This window comes from Mesoplodon bidens (genome assembly GCF_964165515.1).
Source record: "Mesoplodon bidens genome assembly, chromosome: 2".
In the NCBI taxonomy this organism is placed as follows: domain Eukaryota; kingdom Metazoa; phylum Chordata; class Mammalia; order Artiodactyla; family Ziphiidae; genus Mesoplodon; species Mesoplodon bidens.
Window position 1 is genome coordinate 71,567,800 of NC_138177.1, and position 24,062 is coordinate 71,591,861.

At 47.0% G+C, this 24,062-nt stretch overlaps 1 protein-coding gene across 1 annotated transcript; it reads left to right on the forward strand.

The window, feature by feature from the left end:
* Positions 1-11,409: 11,409 nt before the first annotated feature.
* Positions 11,410-23,790, forward strand: LOC308607457 (CD48 antigen-like). Its single transcript, XM_081219349.1, has 6 exons — positions 11,410-11,515; positions 15,428-15,808; positions 17,421-17,717; positions 20,026-20,160; positions 20,362-20,453; positions 20,736-23,790. The coding sequence occupies exons 1-6, from the start codon at positions 11,443-11,445 to the stop codon at positions 20,829-20,831; spliced, it is 1,074 nt and encodes a 357-aa protein (XP_081075475.1). The 5' UTR covers positions 11,410-11,442; the 3' UTR covers positions 20,832-23,790.
* Positions 23,791-24,062: the final 272 nt, after the last annotated feature.

Below are 24,062 nucleotides of genomic sequence, written 5' to 3' on the forward strand. Positions count from 1 at the left end.
CTGTTCCTTACATGGTGAAGAAGGAAAGCTTTGCTATCTCTTCCTCTTCTTATGAGGAATACACTAATCTCTGTATTGTATCTCACAGCTTCTACCTGCATATTCGATTGTTTCTGGCAACACTGAACACATCCAGTGCTGAAGGAATAGCACGCTGCAGCCAGCATCTGTCCCTGGGTAAGTCAAAATGATGACTATTAAAAGCACTTTAAAGAGCATCACGTACAAAAGCAGGGAATGACTGCACAGGAGTTGCAAGCTGCTGTGCCACGTCTGCGCAGTTCCTTTATTCTGCAGAAACCTCAGTTATTTGTCTCACATTTTAAGAAAAGATTGCCTTAATGCTACAGGAGAGAAGCAAGGAAATAAACTGCTTTAAAGGAGAAACCAGCACAGAGTTAAAGCCAAATTTTTCTTTCTTTTTTATTTATTGAAGTGCAGTTGAATTGTAATATTATGTTAGTTTCAGGTGTACAACACAGTGATTTGATATTTTTATAGATTATACTCCAAACGAAGTTACTGTAAGTATTGACTCTATTCCCTATGTTATACATTACATCCTTGTAAATTATTTATTTTATGCCTAGTAGTTTGTGCCTTTTAATCCCCTTCCCCATTTTGTCCTTCTCCCTACCCTTTTCCCTCTTGTAACCACTAGTCTGTTCTCTATGTCTGTGAGTCTGCTTCTGTTTTATTATATTTGTTCATTGCAGGGTTTTTTTTAGAGTGAACAGATGATATTTCAGATAGCCACTCTTCCAGATGAGTCAATTTCCTTGAAAATCCAATCCATATATATTCATATGCTGTGCTGGCAGAAAGACTGACTGAAACAGCCAAAACCCAAGAGCTAATATCCTTTTGGCCAGAATAATGGAATTATTATTTTCCTAGCTATCAATCTAAGCAAACAGAGCCATCTGTCAGGCAAAGCAAACACACACACCTTAATAACAGAAAGTGCAGTTGCCTTGACAGAATTTGGATTATACTACTAACCAGGGCTGTAAGATGTGTTTTGACCTAGTATATAAAGGATGCTTTTGAGGCATTCCCTAATTAGCATTTACTTGCTTAAACTAATTACTCATATTTCTTCTTCACTAGCTTATTAAACTTTGTTGGATATTATGCACAAAACAGATGAATGTGGGCCTTGCAGAACAACAAACAGTGGTGTGTCCAGTTTGATACCGTGTTGACACGGTGACACATCAGTTTCAGAACTGGATATTCTTCATACTAGGTCCCAAATAGATTAAGACAAGGCTGAAACTCTATTAAAGGCTATTACAAAATCAGAGGTTTCAATGAGATACAAGAATTCTAATACTGAGTTGACAATAGCCCAGTTTCTATCATTTGATTCGCTAAAGTCCACATGCAATAGAATTACTCTCTATGTGACAGCCAGTAGCTTCCATGTTCTTCAAGGAGGGGTTAGTGGACTTGGACTTGGATTCTCAGCAGTGAGCAGTCATATTGGCCAGTGTTTCTCATCCTCCCTCAACCTTCCTCAAATGCCAGATATCTCTATTATTCACCAATACCTTTCTTGATTTAGCTATTAACCAGCAAACTCACTAACAGGCAAAGGGTTCCAGCTGCTCTGGATTCCCACTTAGAGTTGTGCTAGCTCTCAGAAGCAACAAGTCTGGGGTAGGTCCTGCTTAAGAGGGGACAGACAAATCTTATCTCCATCTTTAGCTCCAAGGCTCAAGGTAGGTTATCCAACTTGGCAAATCATCACACAAATACGAAATCCCTCTCACTATGGGAATTCCCTGGCTGTCCGGTGGTTAGGACTCAGCGCCGTCACTGCCGTGGGCCCTGGTTCGATCCCTGGTTGGGGAACTAAGATCCCGCAAGCTGTGTGATGTGGCCCCCCAAAAAAATCCCTCTCACTAAAGCTGTGTTTTCCTCATGCCGAACCACTAGATGAAAAGGGTCAAACTAAGCCAGTCACTTGCAAGAGGGGTAGGTAGATGGAGACTGTTGGAAATGTACAAAATTTTCCTTCTTCATTTAGTGCCAATGCAAAGCCATTCTAGAGACTGCAAAATGTGACTTCCCAAGTGTGCTTCAAATACGTCAATGGCTGGTGCGCCGGGGCTTTCCTTCACTGTGTACCTATAACTTTTACTGATGTGTTAGGTAAGGGGCTTTCCATTCGCAAATTCCACGGAGGGTCCTCCCGGTTCATGAAGACCCTCATTTTCAGATAGCTAACTAATTCAAATGATGGAGGCCTCGTCATGCTGGCTAGTGATGGCTTCAGGAAGAGACAACAATTTGGCCAATTCACAGAACTCAAAATGTTCTTTTCCCTGGCGGGGGAGAGCTGCATCGTGGGATTTCTCCTTTCTCAACACTTGTAAATCAGAAAAATAAAATGTGGATCCATGGCCTTGTCTCCTCATGCACCACATGCTTTATTATAGGTGCTATTAAGTGTACACTATGGTTACATGGCAATCCAGTAATCATCTTCACTAAAATCCACAACACCATTAACCATCTCAGTGACAGCCCTCCAATTTAACATCTTGGGGATTTCCTCCCCTTCTTCATCATTTATTTGCCAATATTTCCTTGTTATAAATATCCCCCTAGTGATTTTCCTTGGCAGTAACACCTGTGCTGTCTACTGTGTGTACCTTGACTATAAATAAGAACAATTCTTTATAAAAAAAAAAAAAAGCCCTTGAAATAATTCCTACAGTTAGAAGGAAAGCCTTGCTATGGGGTGACTTCCCGGTCGTATTCAGTAAGTATTGGCTGCGCTGGAAGTGACCCAAGGGGCTCCTAAGCCGACCTTGTTAGGGTCTTGACATCTCTATTTTTATTATGCAAACCTTTGAGAATCTGATGACTTAGGAACTCCTTCCTAGAAAAATGCATCCACCTAAAGAAAGCAATAAAGAAAGAAACTATCTCAAAATGAGAAAGTTCTCTTAGAAATAGAGATAAGAACTCAAAGCAGACTCTAGGTCCATCCACCTGACTACAAATAATTCAATTTCATTTCTTTTTATGGCTGAGTAATATTCCATTGTATATATGTGCCACATCTTCTTTATCCATTCATCTGTTGATGGACACTTAGGTCTGTCATACAGAGTGAAGTAAGTCAGAAAGAGAAAAACAAATACCGTATGCTAACACATATATATGGAATCTAAGAAAAAAAAAAAGGTCATGAAGAACCTAGGGGTAAGACGGGAATAAAGACACAGACCTACTAGAGAATAGACTTGAGGATATGGGGAGGGGGAAGGGTAAGCTGGGACAAAGTGAGAGAGTGGCATGGACATATATACACTAGCAACCGTAAAATAGATAGCTAGTGGAAAGCAGCCGCATAGCACAGGGAGATCAGCTCCATGGTTTGTGACCACCTAGGGAGGTGGGATAGGGAGGGTGGGAGGGAGGTTAGACGCAAGAGGGAAGAGATATGGGAACATATGTATATGTATAACTGATTCACTTTGTTATAAAGCAGAAACTAACACAACACTGTAAAGCAATTATACTCCAATAAAGATGTTAAAAAAAAAAAAGAACTCAAAGCAGGAATAAAAAATTACTGAAAGGCATTACCCAGGACAGATATCAAGGTCAACATCACCAGTGATGTCATGTTGACAGTTAGCACTCGAGATGATATAATAAGAAAGGCATGTTACCTCAGTTGTCTTCCTCCAAAAGCCTGTAACCTCAGAAACATCACACAAATCCCAGTGGAGGGACAATGTACAAAGTACTTGACCAATACTCCTTAAAACTGTTAACAATCAAAAATAAGGGAATTCTGAGAAACTGTCACAGGTAAGGGAGTTGAAGGAGACATGACAACTCAATGTAATGCGCTGATGGGATCCTAGAGCACAAAAAGGGCATAAGGGAAATACTAAGGATATCTGAATAATGTGTGGACCTATCAATAACAGTTCCTTGATTGTAACGGATTACCATACTAATGTAAGATGTTAATGGTAGGGGAAATGGTGTGTAGGGAATATGAGAACTTTATTATCTTCATTATTTTTCTGTAAATATAAAACCCTTCTAGAAAATGTCTATTAAAAATTAATAAAAGTTTGAAAACATAAAATTGAAAAAAAGCTTCCACAAAGTGAAAGAAGAAAAAGAAACTGGATCTGGAGGTTAGTGGATGGGACACTGGGCAGCAGGGGTTTCATGCCCTTTGGCTCTTCCTGGGCAGAGATGGTCAGAGCTGGCAGGAACCAACCTGTGGGGTGGACCCACTCAGTGTCCTCAGGTGTATTCAGCCTGGGGGAAGTTGAAAGCAAAACAAGGGAGACCTACGTGGAGATAAGTAACTTCCTCTGGGTCTCCTGACTCTTTCCTAGCTCCCCTGACTGACATGAGCTGTTTTCTCAAAAGTGTTTCCCAAATACTGGCCTGTGCTAAAGGCAGCTGGGGGAAAACCCATGGGGCTGGGGCTGTGAGGCAGAAGGTGGCCCTGAGGCAGGTGCACAGATGCCAGGAACCCACATGGCCCCAGTGGCATTTCTAGGTCCCCTTCCCATCCCCTCTCCAAGAAGGTCCCCTTCCCCTGGACCTAGGTGCTGGGTAATCTGACCTCTGGTGGAGGGTGTGCATGGGCACGTATGGGGGGACGGGGGGCATTTTCTGTCTCTTTTGCATCCTTAGATCTCTGATGAAGAGTGAGTTCCTCTAGGGCCTGACCCCACCAGGAGTCCTTCCTCCCACCCCTCCCCACAGTTTACAGGCTGGGAGCTCTGGACAGTGGGGAGTGGAGAGAGGCCCTCTGGGAGATAGGAGACTTTGACCCCAGACTCCCAAGCTTCTCCTTATTCCAGATGGTCTCAGCAGTGCTGAAAACCCCTGCTGAAGACTTCACAGGAGCTTCAGGTGTAGAGGTGGAGGCCTGTTCAGGACTCCCTGTGCTGATGGGCCCTGACAGATCACCAGAGGCCCTGGTCCTGTGACTTCCTGCTGCTGCAAACTAGATGTTCCTTTTTCACTTTTGATTTAATTTAATTTTAAAAAATTTTATTGAGGTGTAATTGACATACATCATTATATTAGTTTCAAGTTTATAACATAATGACTCAATATTTACATATATTGCAAAATGATTAAGTCAATAAATCTAGTTAATATCTTAAGTCAATAAATCTAGTTAATATCTGTCACCATACATAGTTACAGAATTTTTTTTCTTGTAGTGAGAACTTTTAGATCTAGTCTCGGCATCTTTCAAATATGCAGTACAGTATTTTTAACTATAGTCTCCATGCTGTACATTACATCGCTAAAATTTATTTATTTTATAACTGGAAGTCTGTACCTTTTGATCTCCTTCCCCATTTCGCCCACCTCCCCCCAACCCACCCCCCTTTGGCAACCACCAACCTGTCTTCTATATCTATGAGCTTGTTTGGGTTTTTTTTAAGATTCCACATACAAGTGAGATCATACGGTACTGGTATATCTCTGTCTGACTTACTTCACTGAGCATGATGCCCTAAAAGTCTATCCATTTTGCAGCAAATGGCAAGATTTCATTCTTTTTATGGCTGAATAATATTCCACTGTGCATGTATATATATCACATTTTCTTTATCCATTCATCCATTGATGGACACTTAGGTTTAAGGTTGTTTCCATTTCTTGGTTACTGTAAATAACGCTGAAATGAGCATGGGAGTGCATGTATATTTTTTTCAAGTTAGTATTTTCATTCTCTTCAAATAAATACCCCATAGTGGAATTGGTGAATCATATGGTGGTTCTATTTTTAATTTTTGAGGAACTTCCATAGTGCTTGCATCAATTTACTTTCCCAAAAACAATGTACAAAGGTTCCCTTTTCTCCACATCCTTGTCAGCATTTGTTATTTCTTGTCTTTTTGATAATAGGCATTCTAACAGGTGTGAGGTGATATCTCGTAGCGGTTTTGACTTGTATTTCTCCGAGGTTGGTTATACTGAGCATGGTTTCATGTACCTGTTGCCCATCTGTATGTTTGGGAAAATGTCTAGTCAGATCTTCTGACCATTTTTAAATTGGATTGTTTGTGTTTTTACTGTTGAGTTTTATGAGTTCTTTACATAGTTTAGATCTTAACCCCTTTTCAGATATAAGATGTGAAAATATTTTTTCTCAGTCAGTAAATTGCCTTCGCCTTTTGTTGATGATTTCCTTTACTGCACAGAAGCTTTTTAGTTTGATGTAGGCTCACTTGTTGCTTCTTGCATTTTTTGCTTTTGCTTTTGGAGTCACACTTAAAAAATCATTGTCAAAACCTAGGCGTTTTATGGTTTAAGAATTTACATTCAATTCTTTAATCTATTTTGGGTTAATTTTTGTGAATGGTATAAGATAGTGGTCCAGTTTCATTCTTTTTTTAACTTTTTATTTTATATTGGAGTATAGTTGATTAACAGTGTTGTTTTAGTTTCATGTGTATAGCAAAGTGATTCAGTTATACATATATGTGTATCTAGTCTTTTTCAAATTATTTTCCCATTTAGGTTGTTACATAATATTGAGCAGAGCTCCCTGTGCTACACAGTGGGTCCTTGTTGGTTATCCATTTCAAATATAGCATTGTGTACATGTATTATCCATTTTAAATATAGCAGTGTGTACATGATAGTCCCTAGCTATCCCTCCCCCAAACCGTTCCCCCCAGTAACCATAAGTTCATTCTGTAAGTCTGTGTATCTGTTTCTGTCTTGTAAATTTTAGCTCATTTGTATCATTTTTTTTAGATTCTACATATAGGCAACATCATACGATATTTGTCCTTCTCTGTCTGACTTACTTCACTCAGTATGACAATCTCTAGGTCCATCCATGTGGCTGCAAATGGCACTACTTTATTCTTTTTAATGGCTAAGCAACACCCCAATGTTCATTGCAGCACTGTTTACAATAGCCAAGACATTGAAGCAACCTACATGTCCATCAACAGATGAATGGATAAAGATGTGGTACATATATACAATGGAATATTACTCAGCCACTTTCATTCTTTTGCATACGGTTATCCAGTTTTCCAAACACCATTTATTAAAAAGACTGTTCTTTCCCCACTGGCTCCTTTGTCATAAATTAATTGACCATATATGTGTTCGTTTATTTCTGTGTTCTTTATTTTGTTCCATTGACCTATGTGGGGGTTTTTTTAACATCTTTATTGGAGTATAATTGCTTTACAATGTTGTGTTAGTTTCTGCTGTATAACAAAGAGAATCAGCTATACATATACATATATCCCCATATCCCCTCCCTCTCGTATCTCCCTCCCACCCTCCCTATCCCACCCCTCTAGGTGGTCACAAAGCACCGAGCTGATCTCCCTGTGCTATGCAGCTGCTTCCCACTAACTATCCCTTTTACATTTGGTAGTGTATATATGTCCATGCCACTCTCTCACTTTGTCCCAGGTTACCCTTCCCCCTCCCTATGTCTTCAGGTCCATTCTCTACATCTGCGTCTTTATTCCTGTCCTGCCCCTGAGTTCATCAGAACCTTTTTTTTTTTTTAGATTCCATATATATGTATTACCATATGGCATTTGTCTTTCTCTTTCTGACTGACTTCACTCTGTATGACAGACTCTAGGTCCATCCACCTCACTACAAATAACTCAATTTCATTTCCTTTTATGGCTGAGTAATATTCTATTGTATATATGTGCCACATCTTCTTTAAACATTCATCTGTCAATGGACACTTAGGTGGCTTCCATGTCCTGACTATTGTAAACAGTGCTGCAATGAACATTGTGGTACATCACTCTTTTTGAATTATGGCTTTCTCAGGGTATATGCCAGTAGTAGAATTATTCTACTACTACGCCAGTAGTAGAATTTAGCTTTCAGACTTGAATTTCTGAGGATAACACTGCGGACTTTGAGATTGTCCTTCTGAAGGGTGGATGTTCTTGGGGTGAATTAGCACCCCTGAAACAGGTCTGGGAAGATATAGCCATGGAGGAGCTCACCTTTGTTTTCCCACAGAAGACGGCACCTTGGGCCCTCGGGGGCCAAGTGTCTATTAGAATGGGAGGTGCTGGGTGAGGTCACGCCGCCCCTGAAGCCACCTCAGGCCTCAATGACCACAGCAGATGGTGACCTGGACAGGAAGTGAGAGCCCTGGCTCTGCTGAGGCACTGGCGTGCTCAGTAAGTATTTGCTGAGTGGAAACAAGTCATGGCTGCCTTGTGCAGCTTAGCTAAAAGCTACCTGTCTTGCTCAAGAGCATATGTGACACCCCAGCGTCCTCACAGGAGGGCTGGGACCAGGGTGAGCCAACAGGACACCTACTCTCAGGTGCCCACCTTGAACTTGCAGCAGCCTGAAAGTGGGGTCTCCTTGCCTCCCTGGCCACAGGGCCTGGGGTCTGCATCAGAAGAGAGGGACAAGATCCTGTGACCTGGTCGCATCACAAGTGACTAACAACTTGCTGAAGTGCTGTGGGAGCCCAGTGCAGAGAGCACCTAATTCATCTGGGGCAGATGGGGCAGGCTCCCAGGGGACCATCTGAGCTGCATCTGGAAGGGTCGTCGGGCACTGGGCGGGAGGGAAGGGTCTTACTCCAGGGAGTGGGAGCTGGTGTGCAGGCTGGAGGCTGATGGGGGTTCTTTCTTAGGCCCATAAGGGATGGGGAGTGACCCCTAAAGTGGGGAGGTATTTCCCAGTTATCTGTTCCTGCTGGGGCTCTCCCTCCCCTCTGTGCTCCCAATCGGAGGGTCTCAAAGGTCTGTGGGCACCTTCTCAGGGACTGTGAGTGGGGATCTGCAGAGCCCACTCACCTCCCTATGGGGTAGAGTAATGTGGTCTGAATGCCTGGGGTGGGTAGAAGGATGTGCTGTGTTGTGGTCTGTCCTCCCCCGCTGGCCAGAAGAGAGATGCTGACAACCAGTCCAGCCAAGAATCGCTAGGGAAATCTAGTGATAAAGGAGCCCAGCAGAAAGAAGCCAAAAGATGTGGCTGGGGTGAGAGTCACGGACAAACAGGAGCCCTCTCAGGAGCTGGGAACAAGCTCAGGGTGCGAGCAGTCTCTCCACTGGGGTGGGAGGGCTTCTCCAGGTTTAAAAGGTAATGTTGTTGGTGTGACAGATGGGATGCATGTTAAGACTAAGATGAAAAGACCCTGTGAAAGCTGGACCATGAGACTCCCTAGGAGGACACTTCACTGCCCTGGGAAGGAGTGCAGGTCCACCAGCCTGCAGCTCACAGACAGTGAGGGTCCCCGGGCCCTGCTGAGAGACCAGCTGAGGCTTCTCAGCCCAGCAGCCTTTGCAGGTCTGGCTGCGCTGGAGGCACAGACCATTTGTGATGTACTGAGTGCAGGAGGAGGAGCTGTGGTTGGACAAAGGCCACCTTGATCTCAGAGGCCGCTGAGATGTAGCCACAGGCCTTAGTTTTCCTGCCTGGAATGGTGCTAGGGAGGAGAGAGGCTGCCCTGGGACAGGCCTGGCCTCCCCCTTTCATGTGGCTTCTCAAGGTCTGAAACCATCTTGTGTGGGAGATTCACTGCACTGAGAGGGACTTGGGTCTGGAAAGACCATTGGTATGAAAGGACAGGGACCTGGTCCCAGGCCAGGCTCTACTACATATTGGGTTTATTCACTAACCTCTTTGGATCCTCAGTTTCTACATCAGTAAAATGGGAAAATAATTGTAATAATATCTATCTGTCTCTCATAGATGAAAATGCTTTGTCAGTTTGAAAGAGGTAGACAGGCTGGGGGTGTTGATGATGATTTAGGTTTCCAGCTGCACAATTGGCTGAGATGCTGCCTTAAGAGATTCCCAAAACGTCCCTGGTGTTCTGCCAGCATGGAGTGTTTATTGTCTGTCTCTCTTCCAGTGTCCCTGGCCTGTAGCTGCATTGCTGTTTCCCTCTCCCTAGGCTCCTCCTCCCTCCCCAAATCCTGAGCAGATGGTTTACAGACCCAAACACAAGAGGACTAACACAAGAGGACTTATAGGACATGGGAGAGCGAAAATATGAAGCTTGCTCCCCATCACTCTGAGAGTGACCAGCGGGTGAGCTGCCGGGATTTTGACCCTAGACAAGAAGTTTCTGACCACAGGACTCATTACCTTTTGCAGTAATTTCCCCATTACTAGAGGAGGTTGGAGGGAATAAGCCAGCATTGGATATTCTCTTGCCTGGGATTCAGCAGAGCAATTTAAGGAGCACAGAATGGACTCAGGTGACTTGCTTGAGGCCACACAGTGGGATGGGACAGTGGCTGTGAGGTTGGGATTTTTTTTCTAGAGTTTGTTGTTGAGAGTCCAGACCCTATGCTTGATTCACTGTATGACCTTTTGCAGATTACACTGCCTCCCTTGGTCTCAGTTTTCACATCCATAAAATGGGTTTAATATACAGTGCCATGACTACCTTGAGTGCATGACTACCCTGCATGGGGCTCCTCAGCCTTGGGGCAGCTGAGGGGGAAGTCTCAGTGGGGATGAGAAGGAGGCACTGCCCAGGAGTTAGGTAGGTGGTGCTGCTCCCCTAGGGTGTGGGCCCAAGAGTTCTCCGATGTTGTGAGGTATTCAGTCTGGTGAGAAGAGCCCAGAGCCTGAGTCTCAGTAGGTGGGAGTGAGTCTGAGGCAGCTGAGGCTGTAGCCAGGAGGGGTGTGTAGATATCTATCCCCGCTCATCTGTGATAGCAGGAGCAGGCCTGGCAAAGGTTTAAAGGGAAATGGTAGGAATGAAGCAGACAAGAGCCTATCAGATACCATAGGGTCTGGCTTTGCCCTGTGTGTAGGGAGAATAAGTAACACTAGGGGCAGCTGGAAAGCCATAAGGGTGCAAGCAATAAATGCCAATATTTGCATTTGTGATATGGGGAGTTGACACTTCCCCCAAAGAGCTTTGTTCTTTTGCTCACAGCTTCTTACTTAGGCAACTGACATTTGAAGTTTATGGAAAACCAAACTCATTAAACAGTGTAAAGACAGAGGAGACAGCACCCAAGGCAGCAGAGGCCCAGCCTACCGTGGCTGAAATAGCATGACTTCTGTGCCCAACCATAGGCTGACACTGAGGAGCAAGCTGCCTGGGCTGAGCCTAACCCTAGGGAAACAGGTAAGGGAATTACAGTGAGTGCTAGCGCGGGGAGTGTGAGATCAACAAGCTGGTGTGACCACAGGGATGGGGCATCTCCAACAGTGAAGTTGTTTATACACTTATTCTGCAATTGTTTATTGAGGTCCTAGTGTAAGTGCTGGGGTTAGTAATAGGAGACATCTGAGTGGCTTACTGCAGGCTGGTATGATGTCAACCCAGAACAGAACATGCTAGCCCCGCCCTAGGGGTGGGGAAGAGCCTGTGTCCCTCTGAGTGACAGCCTCCCTTCTCTCCTGTCCCTCCTCCTAGACCTTTCTTCCACAGCTGCACAGGCAGGCAAGCAGCCTGTGATGGGGCCCTGCTCAGAAGACCCCCATCTCTGCTGGGCCTCCCGGCTCCTGGGATTCACCAGCCTACTCCTCAGTGAGTGGCCCGGGCTGCTGGGAGGGAGGGCCTTTGGGGGGAGCAGGGAGGCAGTGTCCCCTGTCCATGTCTAAAGTCTTTGGTGAACAAAAAGACAAAACAGCTCTGTAATTATTTAGCAAATACAGTGCATTGGGTTGAGAGCCCTGGGGTGAACAGAAGAACAAAATGGCCTTTTGGTTGTGGCGAGCCTGGGACCCCTGTGCTCAGGCAGCCTTGGCTGCGTAAAGGAAAACATTTCCAGGGAGGTGAGGCTGCTTCTGTGCAATAACAGAGAGGCTGGGAGAGCATGGAGCTGCCTGGGAAGAGGGAGGGAGACAAAGAAACCCGCTCCTTGGCGTGGAAGGGCTGGGGAATGAAGCTCCCCTGGTCTGGACTCAGAGGGGAACTGGCAGCCTGTGGAGTTGTCCTTTGGGGGAGGGGGCCAACCAGAACCCTGTGTCTGAGGTGGAGGAAGCAACTCTAGTCTGGGTTTCTTGAGCAAGATGTAAGATGTTGAATACAGTGAAATTCTGCTTTGGTAAAAGGAACAACAGCCTCTAAAATGTAAGGGTTTCTGTATACCCACATGTAGAAAGAATATGGAGAAACTACAGAAGGAACAGTAGACTGGTAATGTGGGCTCCAGAAAGGAGTGAATTTGGGGAGAAGAGAAATGGAAGCAGAAACAATAGGGAGTTAAGTGAAAATGAACTGAAGACTCCACAACACCGGAAGCACATACAGGGTTTCCCGGGAGATTATGAGATTATGTGTAAGGAAACTAAGTAAAAACTAACGAGAAAATACGAGTAACCAGTGAAGTATGAATTCTGGAGAAAGTTGGAAAGCTTTTATTGTTTTAATTTTTTCTTTTAGTAACCCAGCCACTAAATAAACTTACAGGAGTTATATGAAATTTAATGAATTAAAGACCTTTTATAAACAGATGTCTTGAAATAAGAATGAGCTTTATAAAACATGACCTCTTTTTTAACAAGTTAAATTTATGTCTACAGTAAAATGTAGGCCTTCTCTTCACTTTTACATAACTGGAAAATATGTTCTGTTATTTAGTTTTCTCCGTAGGCTCTGGGGTTGGAAGATTACATAAGAGAGAGAGAGAGAGAGAGAGAGAGAGAGAGAGAGAGGAGGGAAACGGATAAAATTTTAAGCTGATTTGTAAGAGTTAAATTTTATATTATTTACATAAACTTTCACTCTGTCTTGTTTGTAACCACACACACACCCCCGCCCCCGCTTTATTTTCTTCTTCAGGATTAGATCTTTTGTAGATCACAGCTCTTGCTGCCTTCCTTCTCTTTCTATGTCTTCTTCCATCTTCCTCACAGCTGGGCTCACCATTCCCTTCTGGGTGGGTCCTCCCTGCAGCCTGAAGGCTGAGCCTCTTCTCTCCCTGGTTGATGTTTTTCCAACACATGGGGAGTCTGGTTAGGCTGCTGTCTAACCCTCAGCCGGCCAGAAGTCCCTGCCCTGCTAAACCCCTCTGAGTACTTGCTTCCCCTTTCCCAGGAGAGGAAAGCAGGAGGATGAGCCCCTAGGAACTGCTCTGACCCTGGTGATGAGAGAGCAGTGCTGGCAGGGGAGCTCCTGGGGAGGACAGGGACAGGGTGGGGGAGGTGATGGGTGGCTCCTGCAGGGGAGAAGCACTGGGCTGGGAGACAGGGGCCCTGGCTCCAGGCGTGGCTCTGCCCTGTGTGACCCAGGACAAGTTCACCCCCTGGGGAGCCTCCTCCTCCGTGGAAGGAGGGGTCTGGGCAGATCCCCCCTAAGACCTGACCTGGAGGAGATGCCTGGTTAAGTGACTTAGTGATTAAATAAATACAAAGAAATATCTGAAATACTTGTGCATATGAACGTTGGCACGAGCTATTCTCTGCCTCCAATGAGAGCCAGGAATGGGAATAAGTATGGCAGGAGGGAGGCAGGCCTGAAATAATGAGAATTTATTGAATTGGAGAGAGGATTGGGACCTTGGAAGCCAGAGACCAACCCAGGCAGATGGATCCTGACCTGGTGGAAGAAGCAGATTGATCATCTTTTCAGGATAAGACACTTTCCCTGGTCCTGTTCTGTTCTACCTTGGTCCCCAGGAAGGAAAGAGGGTATTGGGTCCCTGCAGTCTGAGTCTGAAGCGGGAGGGTGGGCTCTGGAGGAGGTGGCACTGAGGCGAATGTGCCCACTGGTCACAGTGCTGCAGGAAAATGACCAAGGAAGGCCTAATGCGGCCTCTTGGGGCCTGGCTAGGGAAATGGTGTCTTGGTGGCAGGGACAGCAGAGCTCACTAAATGATCACGCTGCCCCTCATATTCTAGTCCGTGGCAGTTAGCCAGAGCCTTGTGACAAATGCTGGCCACAAAGCAAGAGCAGGGATCATGCTCCTTCTGGACAGATGCAGTGAAACCCCCTGTGTGATTCTCCTGTCTTCCCTCCCTGCTGCGGGGCTGGGAGCCTGTGATGATGCTGTGGGTTCCATGGGTGCAGCTACAAGGAGGTGGAACCTCTGCCATGTGTGACAGGACCCCCTCCTCACTCTCTGTGGAACCTGTGGTGGGGGATATAAACTCCCCTTGTTCTAAGACCCTGAGGTATTGTAACTGTTTGTTATGCAGCACAGTCTAGCCTGTCCTGCCTACTACACTGCCTAGAAGGAGCAGGAAAGAGAGCAGCCTTCATATCTGTATTAGATATCTACTGCTGTGTAACCTGTCACCCCAAAACTTAGTGCCTAAAACACCACCAGGCAGTCTCACAGTTTCTGTGGGTCAAAACAGAGGAGCTGTTCAGCTGGGTCCTCTGGCTCAGGGTCTCCCAGACTGAAATCAAGGTCTTGGCTCGGGCTGCAGCAGCTCAGGGTCAGCTGGGCAGGATCTGCTTCCAAGCCTACTCATGTGATTGCTGATGGGAGGCAGTTCCTGTGGCTGCTGGACTGAGGGTCCCTGTTCCTCCCTGGATGTTGGCCAGAGGCTCCCTCGGTTCCTTGTCACGTGGGCCTCTCCTTAGGACAGCTGACAACACAGCAGCTGGGTTTCTCAGAGCGAGCAAGAGAGGGAGTGAAGGAGAGAGAGAGACCAAGAGGGAAGTCAAAGTCTCCCATAGCCTAGTATCACTGAGTGACATTCATCAAGTCTGCTGTGGTCCATTCCTTAGAAGCCAGTCACTAGGTGCAGCCCACACTCTAGGGGAGGGCATTACACAAGGATGTGAACGTGAGGAGACACTTAAGAAGCTCCTCCTACAGTTATGCATTTGTTATTGACAGAAACTCTGCTAGGTGCTTTTTTTTTTTAATATATTTATTTATTTTATTTTTGGCTGTGTTGGGTCTTCGTTGCTCGCGTGGGCTTTTTCTAGTTGCGGCAAGCGGGGGCTACTCTTCGTTGCGGTGCGCGGGCTTCTCATTGCAGTGGCTTCTCTTGTTGCAGAGCATGGGCTCTAGGCGCGCAGGCTTCAGTAGTTGTGGCACACAGACTCAGTAATTGTGGCTCGCGGGCTCTAGAGCGCAGGCTCAGCAGTTGCGGCGCGCGGGCTTAGTTGCTCCGCGGCATGTGGGATCGTCCCGGACCAGGGCTCGAACCCATGTCCCCTGCATTGGCAGGCGGATTCTTAACCACTGCACCACCAGGGAAACCCCTGCCAGGTGCTTTTGATCCATGATCTCATTCAGTTTATACTGTCATTATGAAGCAGGTGAGGAAACTGCAGGTTAGCAAGTTTAAGTAACCTGTTCAAGGTTACAATTCACTAGAGCCAGGACTTAATTCTAGAATTGCTTCAGATTCATTTTACTAGGCTTCTCCTAAGAATCAAGGGAGTATATTGGATGAATTTGATTTAAAAGATGGGTTTTGTGGTTTTCTCCTTTATTGTTACCGAAAAAAAAAAATACATTTCCTGTTTCCAATGCCCTAGGCGTCTGCTGTACTGGGGTCAAGAGTTCTGGGACACATGGTTCTGGAGTTCAGGATTCTGGAGCCCATCTTCCTCTGCACAGGGTCCGAGGAGGTTCTGTATTGTTTCATGTGAACAGGAAGCAAGAAGCTAACCTGGAGAAGGTCACATGGGGCTTTGGCCCTGACTCAAACTACAGCGTCCTGCTGCGAGTCTCTGCTGGGGCAGATGCTCCCACCTGGGTCAGCCTCCAGAACAAGTACCAGCAGAGGGTCCATGTGCCCAACATCTTGTCCCTGAAGATTGAGAACCTGACCTCTGAGGACAGTGGACTGTACCGGGCTCGAGCCAGCTTCACTGGAGGAATAGAACTTAACCAGCTTTTCCCCCTCACTGTCTATGGTAAGTGACAGCACCTGACCCCATCCCATGGCTTTCCTCCTTCTTTTGTGCTACGAGTTTCACATAGGTCCCATTTTTCAAGATTCCTTCCAGACACCAGCCTTCAGATTCTATTTTCTTCTCTGAAATGAGGGTAAGTGGGTTTATTGCAAATGGTGAGCAGAGCTGAGATTCACAGCAGGGATAAACCACTTCAGTATTTTGGGAGAGGAGAATGGAAGTTTGGGGAAATGATATTGCCAAAACAATTATTGTACTTTATAGGTCTAGATTTACTTAATTCGTGTATTAGTTGTCTACTGCTGCTAGAACAAATTGCTATAATTTAGATGCTTAATAAAACACAAATTTATGATCTTACTGTGCTGTAGGTCAGAAGCCAAATATGGGTCTCACTGGGCCCATGTCGAGGTGCTGGCAGGGCTGTGTTCCTTTCTAGAGTTTCCAGAAGGAGATTCATTTATTTGTCTCTTCCACCTTCTAGTGGTTGCTTACATTACTTGGCTCATGACCACCTTCCTCCACCTTCAAAGCAGGCAATAGTGGGACCAATTCTTCTCACAATCTTATCCCTCTGACCTCCTTCCTCTTCTTCCTTCTTCCACGTTCAAGGACTCTTGTGATTACATTGGTCCCACCCAGGGAGTCAGAACAATCTCCTTATTTTAAAGTCAACTGATTAGCAACCTTAATTCTACCTGTTACCTTAATTCCACTTTGCCACGTAACCTAACGTATTCACAAGTTCTGAGGATCGACATGGACGTATTTGGGGTCCATTATTTACCTACCACAATTCATAAACCCACGTAGTCAGTGCCTCCTCTCCTTTTACTCAGCACGAGCCCAAGGCCAGCCTCACTCACAGGCTCCACAAATCCAGCTCTAGAAGCCTCAATAGACGTAGGAGAAAGGTTATACTGCAACACTTCCAAAGAACCTCACTTAGCCAACACTTTCTTTCCCTAAAGTCCCTGTCTACATAGGAAAATACCTGCTGTGAGAGAGTGGCTGTTACAGCTTTAGGTCCCCATGTGATTTCTAAGACCAAGTTATCAATATGCCACTTCTCAAGTTCAGTGGCATATTCTAACCAGACTCAGACTCATCATTCCTAGTTGCTACCACCGCATCTCCCGCAAATGTCTCCACTATTGGGAGCACAGGGCCTTTCTCTGGGCTCCCACTGCTGGCCAGATGTCCTCCTTCTCTACGGGCTATGCAAACTCAGGCATTATCTGAGCAGAAGAGGGCAAGTCCTGATCTGGAACTAGCCTTTCTGTCCCAGACTTCTTCCCCTTCCAGAGGAAACCCCATTTTCTTAGAAATAATGGGCCCTGGGTAGGTGGGATCCAGGTTTTATTTTCTTGTTGGAGATTTTTAAGGCTTGCTCAATCTAGTGAAATAACATAGGGCTTAACTCAGTGGCCCCCTTCCTTATTGTCACTTGCTATGTATTAAGTATTGGGCAAATTGTGTTTTACTTGTAAAATGCATTCACCATCATTAAAGGGAGGATGCCAGGGTTTCAATGAGATAATGGATGAGAATGTACAGACTGTATTGTTCTCCACTCATGTGAGGCTCCATTCTTTTGTCCCTCTTACCCTAGAGCCAGTGCCCCTTCCCCAGATCCTGTTCAAGTTACCGTCCGTCACACCAGGCTGGTGCAATGTCACCCTGGAGTGCAGAGTCTCAGGGGCCACAGAGGAGCTGAAGGTGACCTGGCAGAGCAAGGGCCTCCCCAGGGAGCTGGAGCAGAGCGTGACACTGGGACCAGCCCCCAACTCCTGGACCCTGCCTATGAACCTGCCCCTGAGGCAGCCCAGTGCCAGCTTCACCTGTGTGGTCAGCAACCAGGTGGACCAGAAAACTGCCACCTTAGACCTTGGGGAAGTCTGTGTCCATGGTGAGTGTACCTGCCAGAGGGGAGGGGTATTCTCGGAGCTCAGCTGCACTGGGGTGAGGGTTCTGGGCTTTTCTCCCCACTATGTTATGAGCACCACCTTCCATCGGGTCACCCCATACAGGAGTCTGGGAGGTACAGCAAACTCATCTCTGCTTTTAATTGTCACATCCATGCCCGCCTCTCCACCTCCTCTTTTTTCCCCTAAGAAACAAGGGATTTGTTTTTGATGCAAATCTTGTCCACCCAGCTCCAGATGAGCAGCTCCCAGTCCCAGCTGGCCCTGGAGGGAAAGCAGGGGTGGGACAGGGGAGGCGAGGAGAACTAAGGTTGCAGCCCGCAGAGGTGTTCCCTAGAGATGTATTTCCCTGAGGGCCCACACCTCCCCTGACCCACACTCCCTGCTGCCTGTGCCTGCCTGCCCACCTGCTGGGCATCTCCCTCCTTCCCAGCTGCTGTAGTGCAATGTCAGAGCTGGTCCAGGGCAATAGCTTTCCAGTACTTCTCCCCCCTCATCCATTATCCATAGTGCGTCCACTGTAATCTTTTGAAAAGAAATTGGATTTTTTTTTTTTTTTTTTTTTTTTTTGCAGTACATGGGCCTCTCACTGTTGTGGCCTCTCCCGTTGCGGAGCACAGGCTCCGGACGCGCAGGCTCAGCGGCCATGGCTCACGGGCCCAGCCGCTCCACGGCATGTGGGATCTTCCCGCACCGGGGCACGAACCCGTGTCCCCTGCATCGGCAGGCGGACTCTCAGCCACTGCGCCACCAGGGAAGCCCAAGAAATTGGATTTTGAAATTGGTCTGTGTCATCTGTAGGAGTATGACCCACTGGCTGCCTGTAGGATTCAGGGCACAGATGCTCCTCTGCCCATGTTTCTTACCTCATACACTTCACACGGAATTGTTTGCCTGGAGCTCCTGAATGTGTTCTGCTATTATAAGCTTCTGAGCCTCCGGAAATGCTGTTTCCTCTACCATCAGCCATCCCAAGTCAAGAGTCCTTCACTTCCTTTCTTATTCCTGTTCAAGGATTTCCCTCAGGTCATGGACATGTGACCAGCACAGTAACGCAGGATCATGCGCTTGGTTACAGTTCTGATATTAATAAGGTTTGAACAAGGGTGTCTCAATGTCATGTGGCACAGGGCCCTGCAGGTGCTATAACTGTCCTCCCCTCAAGCATCATCCCCTTTAAGGAGCAGTCCGTAGCCACCCCACACTAAATAGCAATGCTGTTTATTGGGTTTGTCTCCACCGTAGCCTGGAACACCTTGAGGGCAGAGGTCATGTCTTGTTCTCCTTTGAATTCATGTACCAAGCAAAGCTCCTGGCACCGTTTGCTCACAGTTCAGGATTTCACTGAATGAATGAATGGCCTGGTATCCTGAGTGTAGTCTTGCCCCTCTCACTCATCCCCCATGAGCTGCTGGGAGGAACTGATGTGTCAGCATCACTTAAAATCCCACGTTACCCTCCCCTCAGCCCCATCCTGGAGTCTCAGATAAAGTTCAGTGCTCAGCATGACCCACAAAACCCTCTGGAGGGCTGCCCTGGTGGCGCAGTGGTTGAGAGTCCGCCTGCCGATGCAGGGGACGCGGGTTCGTGCCCCGGTCCGGGAAGATCCCACATGCCGCGGAGCGGCTGGGCCCGTGAGCCATGGCCGCTGAGCCTGCGCGTCCAGAGCCCGTGCTCCACAATGGGAGAGGCCACAACAGTGAGAGGCCCGCGTACCGCAAAAAAGAAAGAAAAAAAAAAAAAAAACCCTCTGGAAAGAGACTCTTCTGCCTCTGATTCTCCTCACCTGGCTCCTCACTGCCCGGTCCCTCTCCTGCCTGCTGCAGTGGGATGATGGCAGCTCCCAGGGCTGGCGATTTGACACAGTCATTTCTCAAATGTGGTGCTCCTCCTTCCTGGAATTCTGTGCCCACGCTGAATATCTAGTTAACTCCTATTCCTCCCTCAAGACTCAGTTTATGCATCACCTCCTCTGGGAGGCCCTCCCTGAAGACATGCGTACAAGGTGTAAACCTCTATTGCACTGCAGTCCCTCTAGCTAGCAGACTTTGGTATTTTCTCAGTCTTCCCCCCTGGGTGACCCCATCTTGTTCATCGCAGTACCCCTGGCACCAAGCAGGAGCTCAGGACCTGGTTGAATGGATGAACCTGACATGCTCCACCCTCTTCAGCTTCTGAACCTGGACCCTTCAGAACTCTCCACCTGCTCTCTCTCTATCTCCCCTTGGCAATGGGTATTTTAGTTTCCGTCTTTCCTTAACTTTCTTCATTCTCTCTGTGTGAGGGAAACAGATTCACAAGGACAGGTCAGTGCTGACCCCCTGCCAGGCATCCTAGGGGCTGTCGTGGCTGTGCTGTTGATCCTTGGAGGAGGACTATACCTTTGGAAGACACGTGAGAAGAAGAAGAAAATGGAGACTGGAAGAGGCAGGTTGCACTTCTCCCTCCTGCCCTGATACCTCCCCTCCCCCACTGGACCCTTGGCTCCTTTCCTTCTGCATTTTGCTGCTCAAGGAATCTCTCTGCAGAGGGAATGGTGGGTGTGGCCTTGGCCTTGGGGTTCATAACAGTGGGGGAGCATACAGGTTTTCAAGGCCCAGGTTCAAGCTCCACTCTGTGTATACACAGGTACGGAATTGCAGGAGGACCACAGGGACAATGATAGTGGCATCCAGTACGCAGAGCTGAGCCAGCAGGAGTCTCGAAAGGGCACACACAAGGTGAGAGCTGGGAGCTGTGCCCAGCCTGGGCTCTCCTGGGTCCGTCCTCACCTGGGTCTGGGCCTGTCAACCCAGTCATCTGCCTTTCCTGGCCCCACTGTCTCTTTAACTCTTTCCAGGTGGTCAGTTGTATTTACTGAGAAAATTTATAGCTGGGGCCAGTGCAGTGCTGGGCGCTTTGGGGGAATCCACGTGCAACTCATGTCAGCAGCATTGGTTCCACGTGGGTCCCTCTGGGGCCTCTCTCAGCTGTTCTAGGAACTCTCTGTCTTGCATTCCTAGGGTATTGGTGAACAAGATTTAGAAGAAAAGGAGCCTGTTAATACTGTCTACAGTGAGGTCCATAAGCCAGAAAGTGAAGCCATGAAGATAATTTAATTGGAGGAGGTAGGAGAACTGGAACTCCTAGGACACCTCCACTCAGAGCTTGATCCTCGCAGACACCTGCATCTCTCAGCTCTGGTCCAGCTCCAGCAGCCCTGGTCTGCATTACTCTGACCCTCCTGCCCTCGACTCCGTGGGCTCACATGGCCTTGTCATATCCTCTGTCACCTCTCCAAGCTGCCTTCCCGCTCAGGATCCTCACCCTGCAGGATGAGTGCTCTTCGTCCATCATTGACTCAGCTCCTGACCACTCTCCTCCTGAAGCTTCCCAAAGAGAACCTTCCTGCACATGATAATTCCCACAGCCTCTGCTGTGTGGCTGGTGTGTGTCCTTCTGAGAACACAGCCCAGGCATGGGGACTGTGTAGAAGATATTGACCATGCCTCAGAGGAGGGGGTTAGGACCTTGATGCGGGAAGCTGAGTTGGGGGTCCGTGGAGGCAGCATGGGTAGGTGGGATCCCACAAAGGGCTGGCCTGAGGCTTCCTTTGCACCCTGTATAGGGCAAAAGGTTTGTGTCGAGCGGTGTGTTTGTGTGCGTGTTGGGGTAGTATCCAGTGTATATTATACATTGTGCCACAGCCCTTTTCCCTGACCACTAGTACTAACCTCAGCTTCAGCTCGTTGACCTCAAATCCACCTCTTGTGGATTGGGAAAAGGAATTTGTACCATTTCTGGACCTTCCGAGACTTCTGTTTCTCAGAAAGGGACCCAAGTCGGAACTTGTGTTCTTAGGAAAGCAGCCTCAGCCCTTCCTTGTCTGGGGTAGGGGTACTTGGTCATTAGAGTGGAAGTGCAGTATGCTGCTCCCACCTCCCCTTGATGAGGCTGCTATGAGGGGTGAGGGGTGAGACTTGTAGGAAGTTCTGAGCCAACCCTCTCCTGCCTCTTCTACTGAACCTCAGCGCCCCACAGCCCTGCTGGCCTCAGATCCTAGGTCAGCCTCCTCTTTGCTCACTCACATCCCTCTGCCTGAAATGATGGTTCCCTTTCCCTATCCCTTCCTCCCATCCCTGTGTGTTGGAATCCTACCATTCCAACCCAAAACCCCCTTCCAAGTCACAGGTTCTACATGTTCCCCTAGGTTTGAAAATAGTCCTTTTCAGACAACTTGGACATAATCAAGGCCCCTGCCATAGGTTTGCTTTGGGTTAGTCATGAGTCTTCCCTGCTAGCCTCACCTGGGGCTCCCTCAGGAGGGCGCTGGGGCTTTAGGAGGCCAGTGCCAAGGAGACAAGCACCTCTCTCTGTGAAGTGTCTGATCTACCCTTACTCCCTACTCCCACAGAGACTCAGTAGACAAGACCCAGAGCACAGAGGCTGCTGAAGTTCTTTCTGGTAGTGACTCCACAAGGAAGCAAAGAGGACATGATGAACTCCAATGACACTTCCTGGTTTCCCCAACCCACATCCAGCTTCACGTTGCCTGAGGACCTAATGTAGCCTGCACTGTATTGTGTGGAAGCTTCTCCTCTCCCTGGGGGTCCTCACCTCCTCAAAGCCTCTGCCTTCTGCCTTGAGTCCCAGCTCTTGAATCGGAGATGGACTCACTCTGATACTATGATCTGTGGTCCTTTGTCTGCTGGCCTAGATTCCCGGGTCTCTTGGTTCCCCTTCCAGCTCATCAAGCTCAGCTGCTTCCCTTCTGACCTCAGAAAGCCAAGTTCTGAGCTAAAGGCTTGAGCGTTATGCTAGGATCCTGCTAGATGGTGCATGAATCAGAGAGGAGCAGAGTTTCCATAATAAGGCTCTTTCTAACCTCTTTCTGCTCAGGCTGAACAGAAGGCTGAGAAGGAAAAAGATGACATCTCTCACTGGCATCCCAGGTGACCGGTCATGGCTGGGTATCAGGGCCCATCAGTCCAGAAGCAGTGTAAGATGTGACCAGTCACTGACCCCTCCCCCCCACCTAAAGCAGAAGAGAAAAAAAATGAAAGAAGAAGGGAACTTGACTTTCCAACCCTATCATGAACCAGGGTTTGTCCCAGGCATTTTATAACTATCATTTCTTCTTATTCTTACAAGAACTCTCTAGGGTAGGTATTACTATCCCCATTTTGCAGGACAAGTAACCAATGTCCCAAAATAGTTGGTAGCAGAGCAAAGCCTTAAATCCAACACTGGACAATTACAGAATTCATATCTTATCCTTTGCCACATGGTCACTGAAGACCTTATAATCCTGGAGTATTCAGAGGAGAATATCCTCCATTTGCTCCTCTCCAAGGATCCTGGTCTTCTGACTCAGGTGCCCCAACTTGGAATGAGTTCATCCTGATGATGGATGGAGCAGTTTGTGGTTGAAAGAGGAATTGTCCCTTAAGTGGACAGTGGGGTAGGAGATGTGGGTGGGAGACATGGAATGAGAGACCCTGCCCTCTGGCTCAGATAAGACATTCAAAGCAGAGATGCTTCTTCCTCTTGGGTCTTGTGGGAGTTACTTCCTCTCATTCAATGTGTATTGTGGATTTCAGCATCCTTATTCTCAAGCCAACTTCCTTTTCTATTATTATTCATAACTTCATTCAACAGTTATGCGAGAGAGAAATCTTCAATGTACAAATGGAAAATTAAAATCCAGAGATGTTAAGTACCCTACAGAAGTTCTCCCAAGTGTAAGTAATGTAGGCATATCAGGGGATAATAATTTCACACACTGTGATTCCTTTCTCTCTGTCATCCCAGACATCCAACCAGTTACCGTCTTCCATTGGGTTATCCTTCATAAAGCTTCTTGTACTCCATTCTCCTCTTATTCTTTCATTCCCATCTTACACCTGCAGCTGCACCATTTTTACATTTCCACCAACAATGTATGAGAATTTCCCCACATCATCTCCAACTCTTGTTATTTTTTGACTGTAGCCATCCTAGTGCTGGTGAAGTGGTATCTCATTGTGGTTATGAATTGCATGTCTCAAATGATTCACGTTGAACATGTTTTCATGAGCATATTGACCATTTGTATACTTTATCTGAAGAAATTTCTTTCTATCTCGAATTGTCCCTTGTCATCCATTGCCCCTACCTCTCCGTTGAGTCTGCTTTTGTCCAGTCACCAGGGAACTTCATGTTGTTAAATCCAGTGGTCAATTCTCAATCCTCATTTCCCATAACTTCTCAGCTGCAGTGGACCTATATTTTCTGGAAACACTGTTTTCACTTTGCATTCACTATTCACATTATTTTCCTCCTACTGGGTGGTTGCTCCTTAATTTCCTTTA

What these genes read in the sequence shown, in the direction of transcription:
- LOC308607457 (XM_081219349.1), top strand. Translation starts at nt 11,443, where the DNA reads ATGGGGCCCTGCTCAGAAGACCCCCATCTCTGCTGGGCCTCCCGGCTC. An exon ending in ATTCACCAGCCTACTCCTCA is followed by an intron (nt 11,516 to 15,427) that starts GTGAGTGGCCCG and finishes CCAATGCCCTAG; the next exon opens with GCGTCTGCTGTACTGGGGTC. An exon ending in TTTCCCCCTCACTGTCTATG is followed by an intron (nt 15,809 to 17,420) that starts GTAAGTGACAGC and finishes CTCTTACCCTAG; the next exon opens with AGCCAGTGCCCCTTCCCCAG.